Raw genomic sequence first — 22,809 nt, 5'->3', positions numbered from 1 at the left:
ATTGAGTAAATATACAATTAGAGATTGCCAAAATTGTACAGTGAACTGATGGGCCAGCAGTCACCTTCAAGGGGCTGTAATCATCTCCCGGGTCAAGGCTGACCTGGAGGTTCCTTGGTTAGTGAATCATTTACTGGAGTGACCTCAGGGAGGGAAGGTTCCCCCGGTCGCTGCTGGCTCTGTGCAGCTCCTTCCAGCCAGCTCGTGGAGAATAAAGAGTTCTCTAACATGAAGAAAAGTCCACTGAGCAGTGCTCAGGTTGACTGTTTATTAAGAGGCTTTTCTCTGCCCAGGATGATGTCGGGCCATGAGAGGTGGACAATACCGTCTTGGTTCTCAGAAGTCTGGGAGTTTAGTGGAGGAACCCGTGCCGGTGGATGCATGATGATCACGGGGGGCTCTGGGCCCAGGAGAAATGCAGTGCAGAGCTGAAGATGGAGGAATGGCATAGCCTTTGTCATCCCCTCCATTGTCTACCCAGGGCCCTTTGTGAGTGTCTGTTCGTGCCCCCAGCCCTAGGTGCTGGAGGGCCCCCCCTCGGTAATCTCAGTGGGGCCTCCTCCTGGGGAAGTCCACAGCCCTCTCACACTGAGGAGCCAGCCTGTGTCAGCCAAGAGCCTCAGGCCATAAATGCAAAGTATGGTTGAACAAAAGCAGCTTTTGAGTGAGAAAGCTGAGTGGAGTTGTCCCAACCTGTCAACTTCAGATTTCTTTCCTCCTCCCCATAAATCAAAAAACGGTTGGTGAAAGGGAGGGACAGAAGCGTTTCATTTTCAGATTTTGTAAGAAAATAAAATCAAATCAAAAGAACCTGTCCCACGCTGATACCTTACATGCCAGGTTTGAGCCTGAGGCAAATTTTTGTGGCCATGTAATAAGCCTCTTTAAAATGGTGACAGACCCTTGACTCTTTGCCTTGAATTACACTGATAAAAGACATTTTATTGCGTTAGAGCTGGGGCAGGAGTACAGGACGGTTCTTGCCTGGTCGGCCTCTTTGAAACCGCGTCAGCCCTGCTGTCCACACTCCCCACCGCCTGACAAGGTTTGAGTACCATGGCGGCGGAGATCTGTGGGCCCGTGACAGAGGGAGCTTTCTACCCAGCAGTCGAAAGTTGAGGCTCTGGAAGTAAAAGGATTTCAGCCCGAGGGGCTTGTTAGGGAGAGTGGAGTGTCTCCGTTCTTGGTAGACATGAGAGATCCTGACACTGGTGGCTCTAGGTCAGTCTCATGGTTGGGACCGCCAGGAAATAGAGCGCAGCTGGGAAAGCGAACCCTCTCAGACCTCATTTCCCCAGCCGTCTTAGAGACATTCCAAAGACAAACGATTCCAGGGTGTCCCTTGTAGTGTTAGACCCCTTTATGCCCCCTTGATCCTTATGGAATAGGGACAGGGGATTGTGGCCCCTTTGCCCAGGGAGGCCAGGTCTCCACTGGCTGAGCCCCCAAGTGAACCTGTTCACTGGGTAGAAAGGAGTTGAGATGGTACATTCCTGGTTTGAAGAGCTTGGAGGTGTCTGATAACTCTGGGTGTTACCCTTGCTGAATCAACAGAATTAGTAAAGCCAAGAACAGCTAGCAACACCCACCCTGTGGCTGGATTGGGAACTCTTGAATGAGTGTAGATGATACATGTGGGCATCTCTTTTTTATTCAGGAAATTCTTTCCAGGTTGGTTAGTGGTATAAATGAAGGATTAGAAATTGGGTAAAAAGCCAGGAAAATGACTAGGAAGCCAAGAAACTAGGCCTCAGATAAATAGGCTATGTCCTCCTCTCCTTTGTTCTGTGGGATTCTGTCAGGGAGGTTAGGGCTGAGGCCAGAGCTTGGCTGCTCTGTGCCCAGAAGGAGGGAAGGTGCTGAGGGACTGAGGAAGACGGTAGCAGAAGTTGGAGGAGCTTGTGGGCGGGCAGAGGCCTGTTTCTGAAAGAAGGACTAGCTGCCTTGGGATGAGGCCTGGCCTCACAGGACCAGAACCCTCCTTGATTCAATCTCACCTCAGGCGAGAGGGCAGCCTAGTTTTGTTCCTGAAGAAATGTCAGAGCCTGACCTGCTAGACCATTTTTTTTTCTTTTTAGTTTGTAGAGCTTTGAAGCCTTAAATTAGTTCTCATAATTTCCGAGCACTTCTGTATTAACCATAGGACATAATAGATTTTAATTCTGGAGAATGGCCAATTCTGGTTCTAAGAATCTCTTGGCCAAAATTGTCACAGAGCCTTTGGCCTGAAGACTATGCCTTCCCCACTGCCTGAAACACAGGTGAGCGCGCACACACACACACACACACACACACCACTTTATAGTCCCAGGAAGGCAAGTGATTGCCTGTAAATGGCATTAAGACTTGTGTCTAGACAACACACCCTGCCTTGGCTCACCCTGAGGGCTCCTGAGGTGAGTGCTGATGAGGGGCAAAGCTTGGTCACCAGGAAGGTGGACTGGACTCTGAGCTCCAGCCCTGCCTTCATGACCTGCAGCAGGATGCTTTTGACACCTTCTGCTTCCTCCTTGGGGAGGTGAGGATAACATCTTCCCTCATCCCACAGAATTACCGTAGGGCCAGAATGTGAGGAGGATGCTTTGGGAAGAAGAAGGACATCCTGAAGAAGGGCCAGGCTGGGAGGCTTGACACAGCTTTCCTGGGGCTGCCTGTTCTTTGGGGCCCCCTTCCCTTGAATGGCTGCACAGATCAGCCCTGGAAGATAAGACTAGAAAGTTCTCCAGCTGTGTGGGTGGTCAACCATGCCTATGCCCTCCTTTGTCTCTCCAGCACCACACTGCCCCAGCCTGTCGACCTCCTCCTCCACAGCATCCAAGAACACCTGAAAACATCAAGGGTCTCTTTATAAATGCCAAGTTTAGGTTTTTTAAGTTTATTCTGGTATTTTCTTGAGACTGATGAAAATGGTGGTGTGGAGGCAGAAATTATGTTTGCCGTGAACTGACACAGATAAAAAGGCTCAGGGTGGCTTCTTCGGAGTAATTTGGGAGTTGCATGTTCTGCTGGTTTTGATAGACAAGTCCTCTGCTCTGGCCAGTGTTAATCAGAATTAAACGTTTGCTGAGCAAATGGTCATTCTCATTGGATCCATCTTCCTGGCCCAAATGCCTTTCCCTCCCTTCAGTGCAAAATGTTCATTCCACCCTTCTCAGGCACCTAATACTTACGTCAGGAGAAACTCAGGTGTGGTTTTCAAGGCTTTCCAGGTGTCTGGGACCATGATTTTCCATCCTTTTCTTCATTTATCCTGTGGGGGGGGGAGGGCATGAGTGGTGTCTGTGAGTGTATTTGTGGGAAGCTGGACAGTTTGGGTGACAGAAAGGAATTCAGGGCAGCTCCTTGGATCACTGCCCCCTTCTCACCACAGAGGTATTGCACTGAGCCCCACCTTAAGGAAGCCTAATACCCACAAAATCTCATCAATGGCAACTGATAAATTAGAGGGTGATTTTTCACATTACAGAAAAGATTGTTAACTTTTCAAAAGGTTTCGCCACAGGGTTCCTTTAAATAGTGAGCTCCCCCACTGAATTTAAAGTGTTTGTTTACAGATCATTAACTACTTGACAGAGAGGTTGGGGAGGGGGTGGAGGAAGAAGCACTTAAAAGGTAAAATGTTAGAAGCCCTGCCAATTTTCGATGGGCCTGGAAGGGTGATGAAACATCTCTGAAATTATGTTGGTTAGCAAATGTGATTCCCTTTACAGAAACTCACTTTACACATGGCTTTCCAGGAAACCTTCACATTGGTTGAAGGCAGGGACCACAGGACCCTGGGGCCTTGCTGCCCTGGTTTGAGGTGGCTGGGAAAGGACTCTGGCTTTCCTAGAGTCCTGTGTGTGCCCTCGCGAGCTGTGGGTGCCAGGCTCTGGCATGAGGCCGAGCTTTGCCACTGGCCGTCTGGCACGGACAGCTGAGACCTTTTCCCTTGACATTTAGCCTGAGTTTGTGGAAAGTTTTTTCCTGGTTCTCTGTGACCTTCAGTCTCTTTGGCTCTGGACCCACCTAGGTTTCCTCCTTGAAGCTTAGACGGGTGAGCCTGGCAAGATGGTGTCCCAGAAAGCTGAAATCCACCACCAGGCCTACCTTCTGAGCCGAAGAATTAGGCTGGCAGCTGAACCCAGCCCACACTGGTGTGTAGGTTCTTGCTAGTCCCTGCAAGGGCATGAGGGGCACAGGCCCATCCTGGCCAGTGCTTAGGATGGCCCATAGCAGGTCTCTTCACTGCATCCCAAACTCCTTTTCTACATCTGGGCTCAGAGGGACAACGACTGGCCTGGGAAACTGGAGGGAGTCATCCCTCGGATCCAGTCTTCTCTTTTTAAGGACAAGAACACTTCGGGTCAGAAAGGGAAAGGATTTACCAAGGTCATGCACCGCTGGTAAGTGGCAGAGTTGGGATGGAAGACTCTGGATTCCTGACTTCATGCCAGCAGCCTCTCCAGAGGAGCGAGTCCCTGACATCCTAAAAGAAGAATAGAATCTGGAGAGTGAGGGTCAGTGCAGTTCATGGGCCTGGGCATCTTTAAAAGTAGTTCTCCTATTCTCCCAAATAACCTGAGAAGGACCCCAGGTAAAAGCAAAACTACATGTGCACATGTGCAAACGCATGCATGCACGCACACATGCACGGACACTCCACCCCAGACCAAGAAAATGCTCAAATAAGGACTCAGAGCAGGGGGTCGGGGAATGTGAAGGTACCCGGCCTTCCCCGTGGCTTTGAAGAGAAGAAAGGGGGAAATTTGGAGGGAAGGTCAAGTCGGTGATTGAAGAGACAAAGCAGGGTGTGAAAATCTCCACATTTCTTGCACAGTCATTTGTTGAAAACGTGTCCGCAAGTACAAGCCCATCTTAAACTGCCAGTGATACATCTGATATAGATTATTTAAGCTGGGGAGGCAATACTGCGAAGAAGAACGTGGCTATCAACACTTGTTTGTCTGACTCAGAGAAATAAAACAGTGAATTCTGCCTCAGCTGACCACCCACCATTCATCAGGGGAGAAAAATGGAGGTGGGGGGCGGGGACAAAACAGGACAGGCGAACTTCCATGAAGAGTTTCACAAGCGTCCGCAGGGCTGTGTCGCTTCTTTTAAGAAAATGTGGTATTTGGAAGTATGAGCTTGTCAAAGCTGAAGACTTTGCAGAAGTCCTCAGAGGGTTTATTTAGATGAGCAGATCCTCTGTTGTCAACTGAATGGATCAGTGTACAATATTTTGATTTCAATGTAACTACACGTTGGGCCCCCATTTAGTCTGTGCACACCTTGGCCCTTGCTCCTCTGAGCATCTATACCTACTTTTGCTTTTGTCTAGAAAGTCCTTCCTCTTGGCTCTCCAGGTGCAGTTCATAAGTTACCTCTTCCTGAAAGCCGCTCTCCTCCCTTTCAAGTGGAAGTAATTTCTCTTCCTTTGAATTTTCGTAACAGTTTATCTGTGGCTCTCTCATGACACACTTTCTGCATGGGAGTGGAGCGATTTCTGTCCAGGCCTTATCTTCTCTACTAGTGGAAGCCTGCCTCGGGGAAGTCTGTGTCTGGGTTTTCTTTGTGTTACCTGCAGACGCTGGCCCATTGCTTTAGGCCTCACAGGCCCTCAGTAAATAGTTGTTGAATGAATGCATGGAAGAATGAATGAATGGAATTAACCTGGGCGACACATTTTACGCAGTGAGGTACACAGTTAAACAAAGGGGAAAAAAAACCGTCCTAAGACAATTTGTCTTTATATAGCTGCCCTTCCAGTCTCCTTGATAAGTTCCACCATTCTAAGGCAAAAGCTTAAAGTGTAATAAAAATTTATCTAATTCACAATCAAGTGAAAATACTTTGGGCCCAGAGCCAAAGAATATTATTGGAGTGCACTTTTTTCAACACCCTAAATTTAACCAGCTGGAATTCTTTTTTTAAGTACCATCCTATTCAACCTTTTGAAATGAAGGATTTGCCTTTTAGTGGGAAATCTGCATTTCAACACAAAGATGGAGCACAATGTCTTTGGTTTAGTTATTCTTCAGAAAAGCAAGCTCCCTTTTTTTCTTTTTTGAATTATATGCTTTGCTTATGTTCAAGACACAGACTGCAGAAATTTTGTTTAGGCCTGACAGATTGGTAGCTTGCATTTTTTGCATTTTTATAGATAAAGGGGCATGAAAAGTGGCATCTCTCCTCCCCTCATTCAGTGAGTTCCTATGGTAAGAACTCAAAAGGTGAAGTTAGTTTTTAGATAGTCAAGGCTCGACTAAGAGGATAGAATTGGTCAAAAAAGAAGAGTTTTTCATGTATAATTGATGAAATGAAGTCAGTGATGAAGTATCAAGGAACGTAGAGATCATGAGCAAGTTTCAGCAGTGAAATTCTGTTAAGTGTGATATCTCTAGAATTCCTGCTCGCTTTCATTTGTACAGGATACACTTTTTTTTTTTAAGATTTTATTTATTTATTTGACAGACAGAGATCACAAGTAGGCGGAGAGGCAAGCTCAGAGAAAGTAGGAAGCAGTCTCCCTGCTGAGCAGAGAGCCTGATGCGGGGCTCGATCCCAGGATCCTGGGATCATGACCTGAGCTGAAGGCAGAGGCTTTAACCCACTGAGCCACCCAGGCACCCCTGTATAGGATACACTTTTTAAAGAGCATCACAATTTGGTAAAACCTCAGCTAGTAAAAAAAGCAATGGTGGAAAAAATGCTCGTATAAAATGCTCATTTCTAGAACAAAAGGGAATGCAATTTTGACAATATCGGAAGGTTAATTAAGAAGTCTGTTAGCGAAGATAAACCTGGCACATTTTCAGTTTAGACTGACATGATGCAAGACACCGGCATAGCTAATGTTTGCTCTATAATACTGTGATAAGTCACAGAATCTCAGAGAGGAGCTGGTATCTATTGTAAACGGAAGGTCAAGAGGTAGAAAGACGTTTAGTGGATTTGTTTTCCGGTTAAAGAAGCCTCTGTACCAGACTAGCGGCCCTACTGTTATTTTTGTGATTTGGATCCACTAATATTGATAGAACTGAAATTGGATCATTCAGCAATCCGTCTAAACTTTCAGGATGAATTTTTAAGTGTAGTCGGTAAGTTGGCTGGGGGAAGAGGGGATTGGAGAATTTTGGAACTGGAACAGAGGGTCAGGGTCCTTTATTTCGCCTGTCGCCCAATATTGAGATTCCCTCCCCATCATGGTGGGTTGTCATTCTTTTTTTTTTCTTTTTTTTTTTTTAAGGTTTTATTTATTTGACAGAGAGAGACAGCAAGAGAGGGAACACAAGCAGGGGGAGTGTGAGAGGGAGAAGCAGGCTTCCCACAGAGCAGGGAGCCTGTTGAAGGGCTCAATCCCAAGACCCTGGGATCATTCCCTGAGCCGAAGGCAGAGACTTAAGCCACTGAACCACCCAGGTGCCCCATGTCATTCTTTTCTTCAAGACTCAGAGTATGGGAGGTAACAGCTTCCCAGGGTAACCCATTCTACATGGGGACAACTCTATTCCCTTTGTGCCCTACCTAGTTGGAAAAACAGAGAAGTTTTCTAAAAACATATGTTCAAGGGATGCCTGGGTGGCTCAGTAAGTTAAGTTTCTGCCTTCGGCTTGATCCCAGGGTCCTGGGATGGAGCCTGGCGTTGGGCTGTCTTCTTGGTGGGGAGCCTGCTTCTCCTTCTCCTGCCTGCCACTCTGCCTGCTTGTACCCGTCTCTCTTTCTCTGTCAAATAAATAAATAAAATCTCTTTAAAAGAAAAACCAAACATACGTTCAAGAAAGGAAACATATACATGTGTATACATTATAGTAAATATCACACATCTTTACGTCCGTGTACTCCTCTAGAGAGGCCTGGGGATTTAATACCTGATAAAGCTTGGCCACCAGAACAGTCATCAGGCATGTTGTAAATGATGCTTCGTACTTAGCTGTTTGGGCTCCTTTGTAGATCAGCAGTATTACTTGTCGATGAGGAGACTGTAGTGTGGCTGCGTTTCATACCCGGTGATTAATTTCAGAAACAAACAGCATGGCAATCATAAAGGAGTCTTTGAGATGCTCTTGAGGAAACCTAAAACTTGATTTAAGGACCTTAAATTCCAGGGACATCCCACGGGGCTGAGAGAGCTCTGCATCCAAAGTTGGTACCCATTGTATATAGAAATGTAAAGTGACCAGTGTAAAACATTAAATCAAAACTATTCCCAATTTACTGCAGATTTTTAATGAGACTTGAAAAATAAGATTCATTATTTTTTATTCAGCCGTAAAGACACATTGCAACTTAACAATGCATAAGGCATTTCCAAGGCCCCAAGTGGAAATGCTGGGTCTCTAGAGAACTTTGTGAACCAGAACAGGTTAACACACCTTTTGCCAGAAGCATACAGGCATTTGAAAAGACTGATCCAGAAGAGGGCAACGCATCACATTTGTGAGTCCAGCCAAGGAAACAGAGCCCAGCTCCTACTCTGTCCCTGCCGTGTGCCACAGCTGCTTTCTCAAACATTTCAGCTTTGGTGGAAGTGGTGAGGACACCATCTGTCAGACATAGACCAGTCTGGATGTTGTCTTGTGCAAAGAGCATTCCCTGTTCGATGGAAAACTTGGGTCTGTTCTCTGTCCTGTCACTGAGGAAGGGTGGCCCTGAGATTCCACATGAAGGGATTCTTAGCTATGTCCCAAGCTCGCTCTGTTTTTGACTATTCTAAAGGAGGTGAGTCCCAGACAGAAGAGACGATAGTCTCGTAGCCATTCTGGCTCTTTGCCAGAAGAGCATGCTTCCAGCTTCCGTGCCTCCCCTTGTCCTAGGACAGTAGGATTAAACTGGAACTGTGCCGACATATCACCAGGAGGAGTTGTTCAACATAGATTGCCACCCGGCCCCCACCTCCAGGTGTTTATTCAGTGAGTCTGAGGTGGGCCTGAGAATTTGCATTTCCAACGGGCTCCCAGGGAATGCTGATACTGGGCCTCCGGTCTGCACTTTGAGAACCGCTGCCCTGAGAGTACCCCCAAGGAAACGAAAGAGAGCATAGCCAGACTGCCCACTTACCACAGTCCACCACTCCCTGGGGAAAATGAAGAGCAAAGGCCTTCAGCCAGGGGTGGCTCAGGCAGGTAGACCTGCTGGTTGAGTGCGATGCTTAGAAGCATTCATTGTGAGACTTTGCCTAAGACATGCTGAAATCATTGCAAAAAGTTAAACCCCAGGGAGGCGATTAACAATTTAGTATTTTCAGTGCCAGGGAGAACTGTCGTCTACTTACCAAGGGGAATGTGTTCCGTGGGAGAGGCTGCAGAGTCAGCTGGGGTTCCCCACTGCCTTTGTTTTGACACTCTTCCTGGAGGAAGAGAAATGCAAGGATGGGTCTCTCCGAAAGGCAGTGTCAATAGCTTGTTAAGCTGATAGGAACAGTTTGTCTCTCTTCAGCTGGCTAATTCTGCAGGGGAAGCAGCGGTAGAAGGGGAAAGCAGAGAGATCTGGGTTGGGGGCGGGTGTGTGGGGGGGGTGCAGGGTGGGGGGGTGGGAAGCTAAGAGGCTCAGGAAGCGGATCAGGTGTTGGTTTCCAATTTTAAAGCTCAGTCAGTTTATTTGGATCTTCAAAAGGCCCACTCAGCACCTTTGGGTTGGACTCTCTCCCAAGACATTGTTAGGAGAAATTGTTTCTCTTAATGGGTCAGGAGAAATGGAACCCTCCACACTGGCACTTCTTGGGTGGGAACAAGGGGAAGAGCTAGATGGATATCCCAGAAAAGAGCACAGGATGGGAAGTCAGGAGACGATTCTGATCTTCACTTTAATCGTCAGCATAGCTGTGGGCCAGCCACTTAATTTCTCAAGGCCTCAGTTTTCCCCATCTGTAAAATGAAGGCATAGACTTGAGGATCTTGAAGGTTTCTTATAATTCAAAAGCCAAAAGCAGGGTCGTGGTGCCAGATACCCAGATACTGTCATTGACGAGCCCTCGCTTTGCCACATGGCCTGGCCCTGTGGAAAAGTGGACCAGGCTGCTGCCCCCGGAAGCTCGGCTTGCTCAGGGCCGACGAGTCTGTAGACAGGTTTGCCAACCGAAGGTAAGTGTGAGTGGTCAGACCTAGATTAGGCAAAGAGCCCTCCCATTTCTTGCTGGAGGCCTATCAAGGCACCTCAAGGCTCTTCTCAGAGGAAGTGGCAGGGAGTTTGAAATCAGACTGTCCCCGTGCAGGGGTCCAGGTCCCTTGCTGCATTTCTGCCAGGGTCACAGAGCTATGTCAGTTGTGTGGGTCTCTAAGGATTTCCCTCTTAGTCTCACGCTGAGTAAACTTAGGAAATGGCTAAGGCAAGAGCAAACGCAAAGATGGGTTCTCAGACTTCTTGTTGAAAAGCACAATGACTAAATCTGCAGTGAATTTTACCCTCTACTCTCAATACCCTGTTTATAATATAAACGATCAAATGAAGACTTACTCTTTTTTTTTTAAAGTCCAGTCTTTGCACTTTTAATGGGTTCATTTTGTGGTATTTATTTTGTTTGGAGTTAGAGCGGAGGATATGTCTCTCAAGATGGTCTCCGAGAGCAGCCCCCCCCTTTGCAGGCCTGGTAACAACAGAGTATAAGATCTTCCACGAGCACCACGCCATTGTTACCCACCGGGCTCCCCATGAAAGGGAGCCTTGTGCTGACTGCCCTGGCTGTTCTTGGCAGCGTGAATCTCTATAAGGAGAACAGGATGTATTTTACACTTGAGACCTGCTATCCTAGAGTCTAACAACAACACTTTTAAGTGCTCTTAATATTAAGCTAATGGAAAACATACTCTGTTTACTCACCATCAAAGTCTGTTTTTCTTCTCTCCCTCCTCCCCCAATCATCACAACCTCCCAGCCTCTAGAACACACTGAGTATCTCCTGCTCCACCGATCTACACTCTGTCTCAAGGTTGACCTCTCCATGCTTGGTTGGCTCAAGGTGGACTTGGAAAAACTAGGAACTTACCACATAAACCATGTAATCCCCAGGTCGCACAAACCAAATATTTCTTTTCTCACAAAAGTCTCAGTGCTAGAAATGCTTGATTTACTGCTAGATTTATGTTTATTAGTGTGAGAAGTCGTTTCTCCTCGCCAGAGAGCGACCAAGTGCAGTAGAATGGAGAAGGTGGGCCACTTTTTCTGGGTGCTTGGTTCTCTCCTTGTCACGTAAGAGTAGGATTCCTCACCCTCAAGATGTGGACTTGGCCAAAGTTATTTGGACCCCAGAAATCTAACCTTTATTCTCCACTGCTTTGTGTTGTAAGAAGCCGTGTCTATATGGGGTATTCCATTGATGCGATTCTAGAGTGTGGCCCAACCAAGTCCGCAATGCCCACGATTTCCCTGTCTTTGAAGGCGCTGTCCTAAGCACAGCTTGGGAAGAGGGAGCAATGGGACAGGGAAGGCAGAATGGGCCTCTCTGTTCTAGAAGGAATGATTCACAGATCCACTTATTTCCTACTTGCATATTGTATTTTGTTTGGGCTTGTCTTTTAAAGTAAATGTATGCATGTAAACCAGCCTTGCAGATAAATCCCCTCCATTTTGCAGTCTACCTCCAGTATTACCAATTTCCCCCTTGCTATTTACACGTCTCTTATTATAAGACAATAAACAAACAATAACAAAGAAGCAAAGGAACCAAAGACCACCCTCCCAATTAAAACAAACCCCTTTTCTTTTGTCTAAAAAGACCAAAATCAAAAACAAAACAAAATTGTGGAAATAACTTCATCGCTGTTTGTTTGATGCAGGCCTTGGGCCTGTTAACTATCTGCAAGGCTGTTGTAATGATGTTAATCTATTTTAATGGAATTGAAATGTGATATCCTGTGGTTTACGATGCACATTGTTTATAGCTTTAGTGCTTGATTTTGGGTTTCTTTCACAGATAAACTTCTGCACTGGAGGGGCCTGTCCTCCCCTCGTTCTGCACACGGAGCTCTAATCCCCACGCCCGGGATGAGTGCAGAATATGCCCCGCAGGGTATTTGTAAGTTGAGCATTATTTCTTCTACAAATGTCCATGTGTATAAAGCTGAGAGTTTCTGGAAATTACCCTTACTTTTTAAGTACTGAAAAGAGTTACTTTCAAAACAGATTGGCATTCTCATCTGCATTATTCCATTACTCACTGGTACCCTCTCTCCCGCTCCATTCAACACCCCCTCCCTTTTTCCCCCTCCCCTTTCCTCACTGGAGACTAGAACTGACAGCAGTTCATCCCTGGAGGTGGGGGGGGGGGGTAGGGGGGCGGAGGGTGAGGGAGGTGGCCTCCCCAGGGTCTTAGCTGTCTCCACGGCTGGTGACCATATACCATCTGTGTGTTCAGGCCCCATTTTATTGCTGGACATTCGCTTGCATGGGCTCATTTAGGACTTGGAATTTATTCTGTGGAGTCCGTGTTAGCAGAGGCCAGAACCAAAAGAAGTCAATGTGGAGTTACTTTAGAGCTGTGCTCATGTGTGTTATATGTGCATTTCCGTGTGTACTGAAGCATGGTATATTTGTATATCCACATGGTGCATTATATATGTGCACACATATGCAATTTCTACTTATTTTTCTCCTAGTTTTAGAGACAAATGCACAGCCTGGTTGCTTAAATTCAAAGAGTCCACCGCCACCCACATCACTACCACTAACACCATCCACATACTTGTTCAAACCAATTTTATGGTGGGGAGATTTTTATGAAATGTAGATTTGTATGTCGGTGAAAATGTGTTTGGAAAGATGTTGTTTTAGAAGGTAATTCAGTTTGCTTTTCTATGGAGTAACAAATGACATGAGTCATGCATGGCTACAAAGTCGGATGGGGGTGGGGGTTGATTCTACCCCAAACACAAAAAAGCAGCTTCCTGAAAAAAAGAAGTGTGGCATCTAATCTTTAGTTAAGGAATGTTATTTTTATTTTGAAAGTGTGTGAAAACTAACCTGTTGTGGACAGAAGAAAGGAAACGGAGAGTGTGTCATGGAAAGAAAAGAACAAGAGGCTGCAGGTGTTCAGCTAGAGAGGGGCCTGGTTATTTGGTGGGAGACGGAAGGTAGACCTAACCATCCTGTGAATGGTGTCTGCAGGGCAGGGCATGCGCCCTGAGACCAAATTGGAAGCCAGTTGTTTGTTTTGTTAACTCCTAGGTAATCCTAGGTAACAAGGACTCATTGTGTGAATTTCACAAGTCCTCCAGTCCCCAGGGCTGGGCGGTGGAGGGGTTAAAACACCACTTCTGCCACCCCCTCCCCAACACCAGGCTGGGCCTAAGGCTGGCTTAGGTCACAGATTGTAGAGTTTAGGGGGTTGGACTCATGGTTTCGAGTCCCTACATGCTGACTGGGTGGGGAGAGTGCTCCTCGTTTGGCTGGGGGTGCCTGGGGCCCCGCACTGGGCCGTGGGAACAGAACCACCTGTGGAGGGAAGGGAAAAGAGGGGAGTGGGGTGGTGGAGAGGAGGGTGGGGCTGAGTGGCCACTGGCTGATGGCCTGGGAAACAGTTCCGTCCTCTCTCTCTTCTGCTGACCCTCCTGAGGGCAGGGAGTTGGATTCGAGGGGTGGGAAGCTAGGAGCCTGATACAGAGCCCTTGTCTTCTCCCCCTCTTCCCGCAAAGGGAGGGTGCCTAGATTGCTGGTGCCCATGCTGGCAGGACCAGTTTAGGAGTGACCAGACAAGGTATGTGGAGATGGGTTGTGGAACTCCAGAAAGCTCTGGAGCAACGCTGACCCCCAGGTCACTCAGCTGCCTTAACCAGCTGCCCCCTTGGCTTTCAGAGCACTTAGCCCTTACTTTGTGGCTTCCCTGCTGGTGGAGCACAGTCATGGGCCCTAATGTGGCCCCCACCTGCTGCCCTCTAGCCAGGGCCTTCGCTGGGCCTGAGGTGAGGCCTGGATTCTGGATTCCAGCCTTCTTCTGGAAGCCCTTCTGGGCGTGCGACCTGGTCAGTCATCATGTTAGGGAACTCATCAAGGCTGAGAGTAAGGAAAACTCACGTTCTTGTTGGTCCCGGTAGTTTACATGTGGCTTTTATATGCATCTGTCATCTGAGCCTCACAGTTCTGTCAGGTCCTGTTTTTATGCTCATTTTACAGATAGGAAACCTAAGGGCCAAAGAAATGACTGGTTCGGAGCCCTGGTGTCAGACCTTGTTCTTCTAAATCCTGAGGCTGAGATCACAGGTCTCTTTAGCATTGGTGGCAAATTAAAAATGGGGTTACTCCTTCCTATACAGTAAAATGAAATAAAATAACAGCCGGTAGGTGAGCTAATAGCCGATTTTAACCGTTTGCTGCCTGGAGTTCCTGCGCTGGGGGCCAGGTCTCTGCTTATTGCTCTAAATCAAAACAATCCCGGTGAATGCCCAATGAGGCTCTCAAATTGAGAAGTTGATTTTCGTCAGAGTAAATGAAGAATATTATTATATTTTACACGTCAATAAATCAATGTAGCCCTAATTTTGCCACGCAGGAAATCAATTCTGGTCTTTCTAAACCATCAAAGATGTTATGAACAAAGTAATTTCACAAATTATGGCAAGTAACACATTTATTGATGACTGCAGTTTAGGAATTGAGAATCTGTGAGCACTGTAATATAATATGGTGCACTGGTGTGAGCTGAGTGAAACACAGATTATATGGTGAAACTGTAATGCATCATTTGCTATTAGTGGGCTGGTAATAATTACCAGTTTCAAAGCAGCTCTTTTGAGGTAATCTTTAGTCTCATTCGTAACAGCCCTTCTCATTGACATTATGATTACACTAGCTGCCCTCACGATCTAGAATATCTAGTTGATAGGAATACTAAAACGCGATAGTGAAAACTGTATGTTGTATGCTCATTATAAGATGAAATGCCATCTTCTCTGACCTGATGTATGAGAAGAGGGGGTAACAGTATGGTGTGAACATATTGGAGCATGAGCACATCACTGGCTCTGAAAGCAAAATTTTAGGAAGTTCAGAGCAGCAAAATCAAACAGACGATTCCCCTTTAAGCCTTTTGGGGAGGGTGCAGGTGAGATCCTTGGTGCTGTGCCAGATAACCTTTCGGCACTCACCAGTGGCCTTCCCGTTCACGGTGTGTGCGAAACTGGCATTGCTAATCATGGGTCCAGTCCTGAGTTTCCATCGAATATTATAATCTAAGATATGATTTTAAGGCATTTGGAGTGATGAAAGTGTTAAGGACTTGTTCCAGCTGACAAATCTCCTTTTTACTTATCCAGTTCGGATTGTCAGGCCAAATGTATGATAATAACACAGAGTCCTAGGGAGGCAAAGGAGAAAGCCACAGAGGGTCACGTTAGTTGGAACCAGATCTGTTTTTTCCTGCCTATTTAGGACCCAAGTCATTGTTCAACAACAACAAAAAATTTATGAAAATACTCTCAATGATGCTTTTTATTTCCCTTTGAAGAGAGGAGGCAAACAAAAATAGGCAGATAATGTGATACTAATGTCAGCGTTTTCTTTCAAAATCTTTCTGCCTTTTTTTTTTCTCCCTCCACATTAGGCAAATGTTGGAAACCTAATTTTGGTATCTTATCATCTAATCTTGTTAAAGAGATTTACCCAGGAGTGGGATATATTGAGTGAGATTATAAATGCATTGTAAAGTAAATTACAAGGTCAGGGCAGGGAGTCCATTATTCAGACAAGTGCTTGAGCAGGGCTGGCTTGTTTTGGAATGCAAGTGTTTGGGGCTCCTGAGAAGACCCTGCCAGCTTTTCTTTCTGACTTGCTAAATGGAGGAATCATAACTGATTACTTTTCTTATTCCCACTCTTTAGGTCCATGGTGGATTTTTTGCTTTAAAAAAAAAAAGTTACTGACACATACTAGCTGGGGGCCTTAAGCGATTGTCTAGTCCCCCTTTTAAAAGACGGGCTCAAGTTTATTCCTCGCTTGTGTTTTACGCACGCCTTTTTTGGAATCCCTGGGAAGTTATCTATTTTTCTCATCCTTGTCCTTTGGCCACCAACATTTGTGCCCTTTTTAATGCTGTCGTTGACTGGTAAACTGTTAGTTACTCCCTTGGTGTATATATATTTTTAAATTTAGCTATCTCCAGAAATGAATGATTGTGAAGTCAAGCTCGCCCCTCTTTGCCAAAGTGGCATTTACCACTCTCGGGTTCTTTTCAGCGAGAGAGAAATAATGTGACTTAAGCAGGGCCCCTCTCCAGACGGCTTGGCTACTGGCCAAAGAGTTGACTAGCTGAACTGTATCTTTCTGTTTCTTTCTCAACTGGAGCTGAGGCTCAGCCGAGGGCGCAGGATGTTGTATAATTTGGTTCACGTTGTTAGCCTCTCAAAATAATGAGGAGGAGGCTAGTGTAGCATTTCTCAGCCTGCTGCCCGTCATGGTGCTGGCTGCTTTAACTGTTCTTCAGCTAGGATGCTGTGTCTGCTTAAGTTGGCACCGGCCACTCCTCCTAACTTCTCCAGACTTGCATTTGTTTGACTGGGGGACAATTCTTAAAGATGTGATCCGGCCTGTTGGTTAAATCCGAATTAAATTTCTCTTTTGAGATTTTTGCACCGTCCCTTGAGATAAAAAGGGGAGTCCCTGTAGGGAGTTGTGGAACCAGAATTGGGACTCACTGATCCTCACACAGGCTGGGAGGTGAGAATGTCACTAGCCTCTCTTCCACGGAATTACTTTATGCGTATCTTCTCATTTTTAACAATATCAACAATTAGTGTGTTTCCGGCTAAGATTAAAAGCATCTCTAGGCCCACAGAGAATTGTAATGAGTTGACCTTCTCTTTTTTGATATCTCTATGAAATGATTGCCTCTTTAGAAAGTTCACCTGCCACCCAGGGGAGAATAGAACGATGGGATTTAGGAAGCAGGGAAGTTTCCCTTAGGTCACCTTGTCCAAGTGCCTCCTTTAACAAATGAGGAAACGGAGTCACGGAGATGAAGTAGCTTGCCCCAAACCACAGCTGGCAAAGGACTGGAAAGCTCAGATGTTTGCTGAGATTCCCTAGAATGTAGGGATCCTCATTCCCAAGCTTGAATTGGTCCAGATTTTTCTGATTTGGAGACTGGATTTAAAATTCTTAGAACTGAATGAAATGGCAGAAAGACTGATTGGACAAATATTTATTGGGCCTCAGTCACCAGATGTGCCAGGCACCAGTGTAGGCTCAGAGAAGAATAGGTCAGTGAGGGCTTTGGCCTCTCAGGTTGAGGGCTGGGGGCAGGGAAGGCTGGAGGTGAAACATAAAGAAGCAATTGCTAATGCACTCCTCTGTGATGAAACATTGATGTTGGTGTTGTATTATTTTGCAGGTAAAGATGAGCCCAGCAGCTACACATGTACAACTTGCAAACAGCCATTCACCAGTGCATGGTTTCTCTTGCAACACGCACAGAACACTCATGGATTAAGAATCTACTTAGAAAGCGAACACGGAAGTCCCCTGACCCCGCGGGTTGGTATCCCTTCAGGACTAGGTGCAGAATGTCCTTCCCAGCCACCTCTCCATGGGATTCATATTGCAGACAATAACCCCTTTAACCTGCTAAGAATACCAGGATCAGTATCGAGAGAGGCTTCCAGCCTGGCCGAAGGGCGCTTTCCACCCACTCCCCCCCTGTTTAGTCCACCACCGAGACATCACTTGGACCCCCACCGCATAGAGCGCCTGGGGGCGGAAGAGATGGCCCTGGCCACCCATCACCCGAGTGCCTTTGACAGGGTGCTGCGGTTGAATCCAATGGCTATGGAGCCTCCCGCCATGGATTTCTCTAGGAGACTTAGAGAGCTGGCAGGGAACACGTCTAGCCCACCGCTGTCCCCAGGCCGGCCCAGCCCTATGCAAAGGTTACTGCAACCATTCCAGCCAGGTAGCAAGCCGCCCTTCCTGGCGACGCCCCCCCTCCCTCCTCTGCAATCCGCCCCTCCTCCCTCCCAGCCCCCGGTCAAGTCCAAGTCATGCGAGTTCTGCGGCAAGACGTTCAAATTTCAGAGCAACCTCGTGGTGCACCGGCGCAGCCACACGGGCGAGAAGCCCTACAAGTGCAACCTGTGCGACCACGCATGCACGCAGGCCAGCAAGCTGAAGCGCCACATGAAGACGCACATGCACAAGTCGTCCCCTATGACGGTCAAGTCCGACGACGGCCTCTCCACCGCCAGCTCCCCGGAACCCGGCACCAGCGACCTGGTGGGCAGCGCCAGCAGCGCGCTCAAGTCTGTGGTGGCCAAGTTCAAGAGCGAGAACGACCCCAACCTGATCCCGGAGAATGGGGACGAGGAGGAAGAGGAGGACGACGAGGAAGAGGAAGAAGAGGAGGAAGAGGAGGAGGAGGAGCTGACGGAGAGCGAGAGGGTGGACTACGGCTTCGGGCTGAGCCTGGAGGCGGCGCGCCACCACGAGAACAGCTCGCGGGGCGCGGTGGTGGGCGTGGGCGACGAGGGCCGCGCCCTGCCTGATGTCATGCAGGGCATGGTGCTCAGCTCCATGCAGCACTTCAGCGAGGCCTTCCACCAGGTCCTGGGCGAGAAACATAAGCGCGGCCACCTGGCCGAGGCCGAGGGCCACAGGGACACTTGCGACGAAGACTCGGTGGCCGGCGAGTCGGACCGCATAGACGATGGCACTGTTAACGGCCGCGGCTGCTCCCCGGGCGAGTCGGCCTCGGGGGGCCTGTCCAAAAAGCTGCTGCTGGGCAGCCCCAGCTCGCTGAGCCCCTTCTCCAAGCGCATCAAGCTCGAGAAGGAGTTCGACTTGCCCCCGGCCGCGATGCCCAACACGGAGAACGTGTACTCGCAGTGGCTCGCTGGCTACGCGGCCTCCAGGCAGCTCAAAGATCCCTTCCTTAGCTTCGGAGACTCCAGACAATCGCCTTTCGCCTCCTCGTCGGAGCACTCCTCGGAGAACGGGAGCTTGCGCTTCTCCACGCCGCCCGGGGAGCTGGACGGAGGGATCTCGGGGCGCAGCGGCACGGGAAGTGGAGGGAGCACGCCCCATATTAGTGGTCCGGGCCCGGGCAGGCCCAGCTCAAAAGAGGGCAGACGCAGCGACACTTGTGAGTACTGTGGGAAAGTCTTCAAGAACTGTAGCAATCTCACTGTCCACAGGAGAAGCCACACGGGCGAAAGGCCTTATAAATGCGAGCTGTGCAACTATGCCTGTGCCCAGAGTAGCAAGCTCACCAGGCACATGAAAACGCATGGCCAGGTGGGGAAGGACGTTTACAAATGTGAAATTTGTAAGATGCCTTTTAGCGTGTACAGTACCCTGGAGAAACACATGAAAAAATGGCACAGTGATCGAGTGTTGAATAATGATATAAAAACTGAATAGAGGTATATTAATACCCCTCCCTCACTCCCACCTGACACTTCCTTTTTTCACCACCCCCTCCCCCATCGCCCTCCAGCCCCACTCCCCCCGTAGGATTTTTTTCTAGTCCCATGTGATTAAACAAACAACAAACAGAAGTAACGGAAGCTAAGAATATGAGAGTGCTTGTCACCAGCACACCTGTTTTTTTTTTTTTTTTCTTTTTTCTTTTTCTTTTTTTCCTTTATGTTCTCACCGTTTGAATGCATGATCTGTATGGGGCAATACTATTGCATTTTACGCAAACTTTGAGCCTTTCTCTTGTGCAATAATTTACATGTTGTGTATGTTTTTTTTTTTTAAACTTAGACAGCATGTATGGTATGTTATGGCTATTTTAAATTGTCCCCGATTCGTTGCTGAGCAAACATGTTGCTGTTTCCAGTTCCGTTCTGAGAGAAAAAGAGAGAGAGAGAGAAAAAGACCATGCTGCATACATTCTGTAATACATATCATGTACAGTTTTATTTTATAACGTGAGGAGGAAAAACAGTCTTTGGGTTAACCCTCTACAGACAGAATGGACAGCACTGAAACGAAATCTCTATGAGCTAAATGTCTGTCTCTAAAGGGTTAAATGTATCAATTGGAGAGGGAAAAAAAAGGCCTTGAATTGACAAATTAACAGAAAAACAAAACAAGTTTATCCTATCATTTGGTTTTAAAATATGAGTGCCTTGGATCTATGAAAACCACGTTGATGGTTCTTTCTACTTGTTATAAACTTGTAGCTTAATTCAGCATTGGGTGAGGTAAGAAACCTTAGGACCTAGCATATAATTCTATATTGTATTTCTCACAACAATGGCTACCTAAAAATATGACCCACTATGTCCTAGTTAATCATCATTCTCCCTTTAGTTTAATCTTATAAGCAAAACTGATTATACCAGTATAAATGCTATTTTGCTCCTGGTGAGAGCTTAAAAGAAATGGGCTATTTTGCCCAAAGTTTTATTTTTTTTAAATGATGATTAGATTGAATGTGCAACGTGCAAAAGCCCTGGAATACAATTAAATGCATTAGTAAGGAATTCATTTTATGAAGATGACTTGTTTTAAATAATGTCTGTTTAAAAAAATTCTGGCACCAAAAGAAATAGATCCAGATCTATTTGGTTGTCAAAGGGACAATCAAACGATAAACTTTAAGACATCGTAGACCATATTAAAAACAAGAGACTGATGATAAGGTTTGACAGAGGGTAACAGGAAAAAAAAAATATGTGATCTTTTAGCACAATGTGGTACTATTTGCCATTTTAAACTAGGACAGGTATATAAGCTAATATTGATACAATGATGATTAACTATGAATTCTTAAGACTTGTGTTTAAATGTGACATTCTTAAAAAAGAAGAGAAAGAATTTTAAGAGTAGCAGTATATATGTCTGTGCTCCCTAAAAGTTGTACTTCATTTCTTTTCCATACACTGTGTGCTATTTGTGTTAACATGGAAGAGGATTCATTGTTTTTATTTTATTTTTTTAATTTTTCTTTTTTATTAAGCTAGCATCTGCCCCAGTTGGTGTTCAAATAGCACTTGACTCTGCCTGTAATATCTGTATCTTTTCTCTAATCAGAGATACAGAGGTTGAGTATAAAATAAACCTGCTCAGATAGGACAATTAAGTGCACTGTACAATTTTCCCAGTTTACAGGTCTATACTTAAGGGAAAAGTTGCAAGAATGCTGAAAAAAAAAATTGAACACAATCTCATTGATGAGCATTTAAAAAAAAAAAACTAAAAAAAAAAAAAAACCTTTGCCAGCCATTTACTTGACTAATGAGCTTACTTACTCGGACTCAACATTGCAAGCGCTGTGAATGGAAAACAGAATACACTTAACATAGAAATGAATGATTGCTTTCGCTTCTACAGTGCAAGGATTTTTTTGTACAAAACTTTTTTAAATATAAATGTTAAGAAAAAAAATTTTTTTAAAAAACACTTCATTATGTTTAGGGGGGAACTGCATTTTAGGGTTCCATTGTCTTGGTGGTGTTACAAGACTTGTTATCCATTTAAAAATGATAGTGGAAATTCTATGCCTTGGATACACACCGCTCTTCAGGTTGTAAAAAAACATACATTGGGGAAAGGTTTAAGATTATATAGTACTTAAATATAGGAAAATGCACACTCATGTTGATTCCTATGCTAAAACACATTTATGGTCTTTTTTCTGTATTTCTAGAATGGTATTTGAATTAAATGTTCATCTAGTGTTAGGCACTATAGTATTTATATTGAAGCTTGTATTTTTAACTGTTGCTTGTTCTCTTAAAAGGTATCAATGTACCTTTTTTGGTAGTGGAAAAAAAAAAAAAGACAGGCTGCCACAGTATATTTTTTTAATTTGGCAGGATAATATAGTGCAAATTATTTGTATGCTTCAAAAAAAAAAAAGAGACAAACAAAAAAGTGTGACATTGTACAGATGAGAAGCCATATAATGGCGGTTTGGGGGAGCCTGCTAGAATGTCACACGGATGGCTGTCATAGGGGTTGTACATATCCTTTTTTGTTCCTTTTTCCTGCTGCCATACTGTATGCAGTACTGCAAGCTAATAACGTTGGTTTGTTATGTAGTGTGCTTTTTGTCCCTTTCCTTCTATCACCCTACATTCCAGCATCTTACCTTCATATGCAGTAAAAGAAAGAAAGAAAAAAAAAAGGAAAAAAAAAAACAAAAACAATGTTTTGCAGTTTTTTTCATTGCCAAAAACTAAATGGTGCTTTATATTTAGATTGGAAAGAATTTCATATGCAAAGCATATTAAAGAGAAAGCCCGCTTTAGTCAATACTTTTTTGTAAATGGCAATGCAGAATATTTTGTTATTGGCCTTTTCTATTCCTGTAATGAAAGCTGTTTGTCGTAACTTGAAATTTTATCTTTTACTATGGGAGTCACTATTTATTATTGCTTACGTGCCCTGTTCAAAACAGAGGCACTTAATTTGATCTTTTATTTTTCTTTGTTTTTATTTTTTTTTATTTGGATGACCAAAGGTCATTACAACCTGGCTTTTTATTGTATTTGTTTCTGGTCTTTGTTAAGTTCTATTGGAAAAACCACTGTCTGTGTTTTTTTGGCAGTTGTCTGCATTAACCTGTTCATACACCCATTTTGTCCCTTTATTGAAAAAAATAAAAAAAATTAAAGTACACAATGTAAGCTTCTTGTGTCCTCATTTGACACACTCTGTAAATTACTTTCAAGAAAATAACAGGTTTTAAGAGAAGGCCAGTCAGTCTTTTTCAGGATTATTTCTATGGGCATTTTGATGCGTGTATTATACCCTAAAGGAACATAAAGTGCTTACTATATTAAAATAGACATGTCTCAAAACATGGAAATAGTTTTTAGATTTTATAGTTCTAGAATAATTTTCAAGAAATGGAAAGTGTTTTCAGTCTGATGTTAAAAACTTTCCCTTCATCTC

General features: G+C 45.4%; 1 protein-coding gene across 11 annotated transcripts in view; it reads left to right on the top strand.

The window, feature by feature from the left end:
• The window catches only part of BCL11A (BCL11 transcription factor A), a gene marked incomplete at both ends in the record, with an annotated part of 100,350 nt that overhangs the window by 72,812 nt on the left and 4,729 nt on the right, over window positions 1–22,809 (top strand). For 2 of the 11 annotated variants that reach the window (XM_080813769.1, XM_080813770.1), the window contains 2 exons: window positions 11,894–11,995; window positions 17,300–17,442. In XM_080813769.1, coding sequence (XP_080669895.1) covers window positions 11,894–11,995; window positions 17,300–17,442 — 245 coding nt within the window. Of the gene's footprint in view, window positions 1–11,888; window positions 11,996–17,299; window positions 21,088–22,809 lie in introns of those variants that run through there. The other 9 variants (XM_080813761.1, XM_080813762.1, XM_080813766.1 and 6 more) reach the window with 8 other exon arrangements.

The sequence above is a fragment of the Martes martes genome (assembly GCF_963455335.1).
Source record: "Martes martes genome assembly, chromosome: 9".
Lineage (NCBI taxonomy): Eukaryota > Metazoa > Chordata > Mammalia > Carnivora > Mustelidae > Martes > Martes martes.
This window is presented reverse-complemented; position numbering and strand designations above follow the sequence as displayed.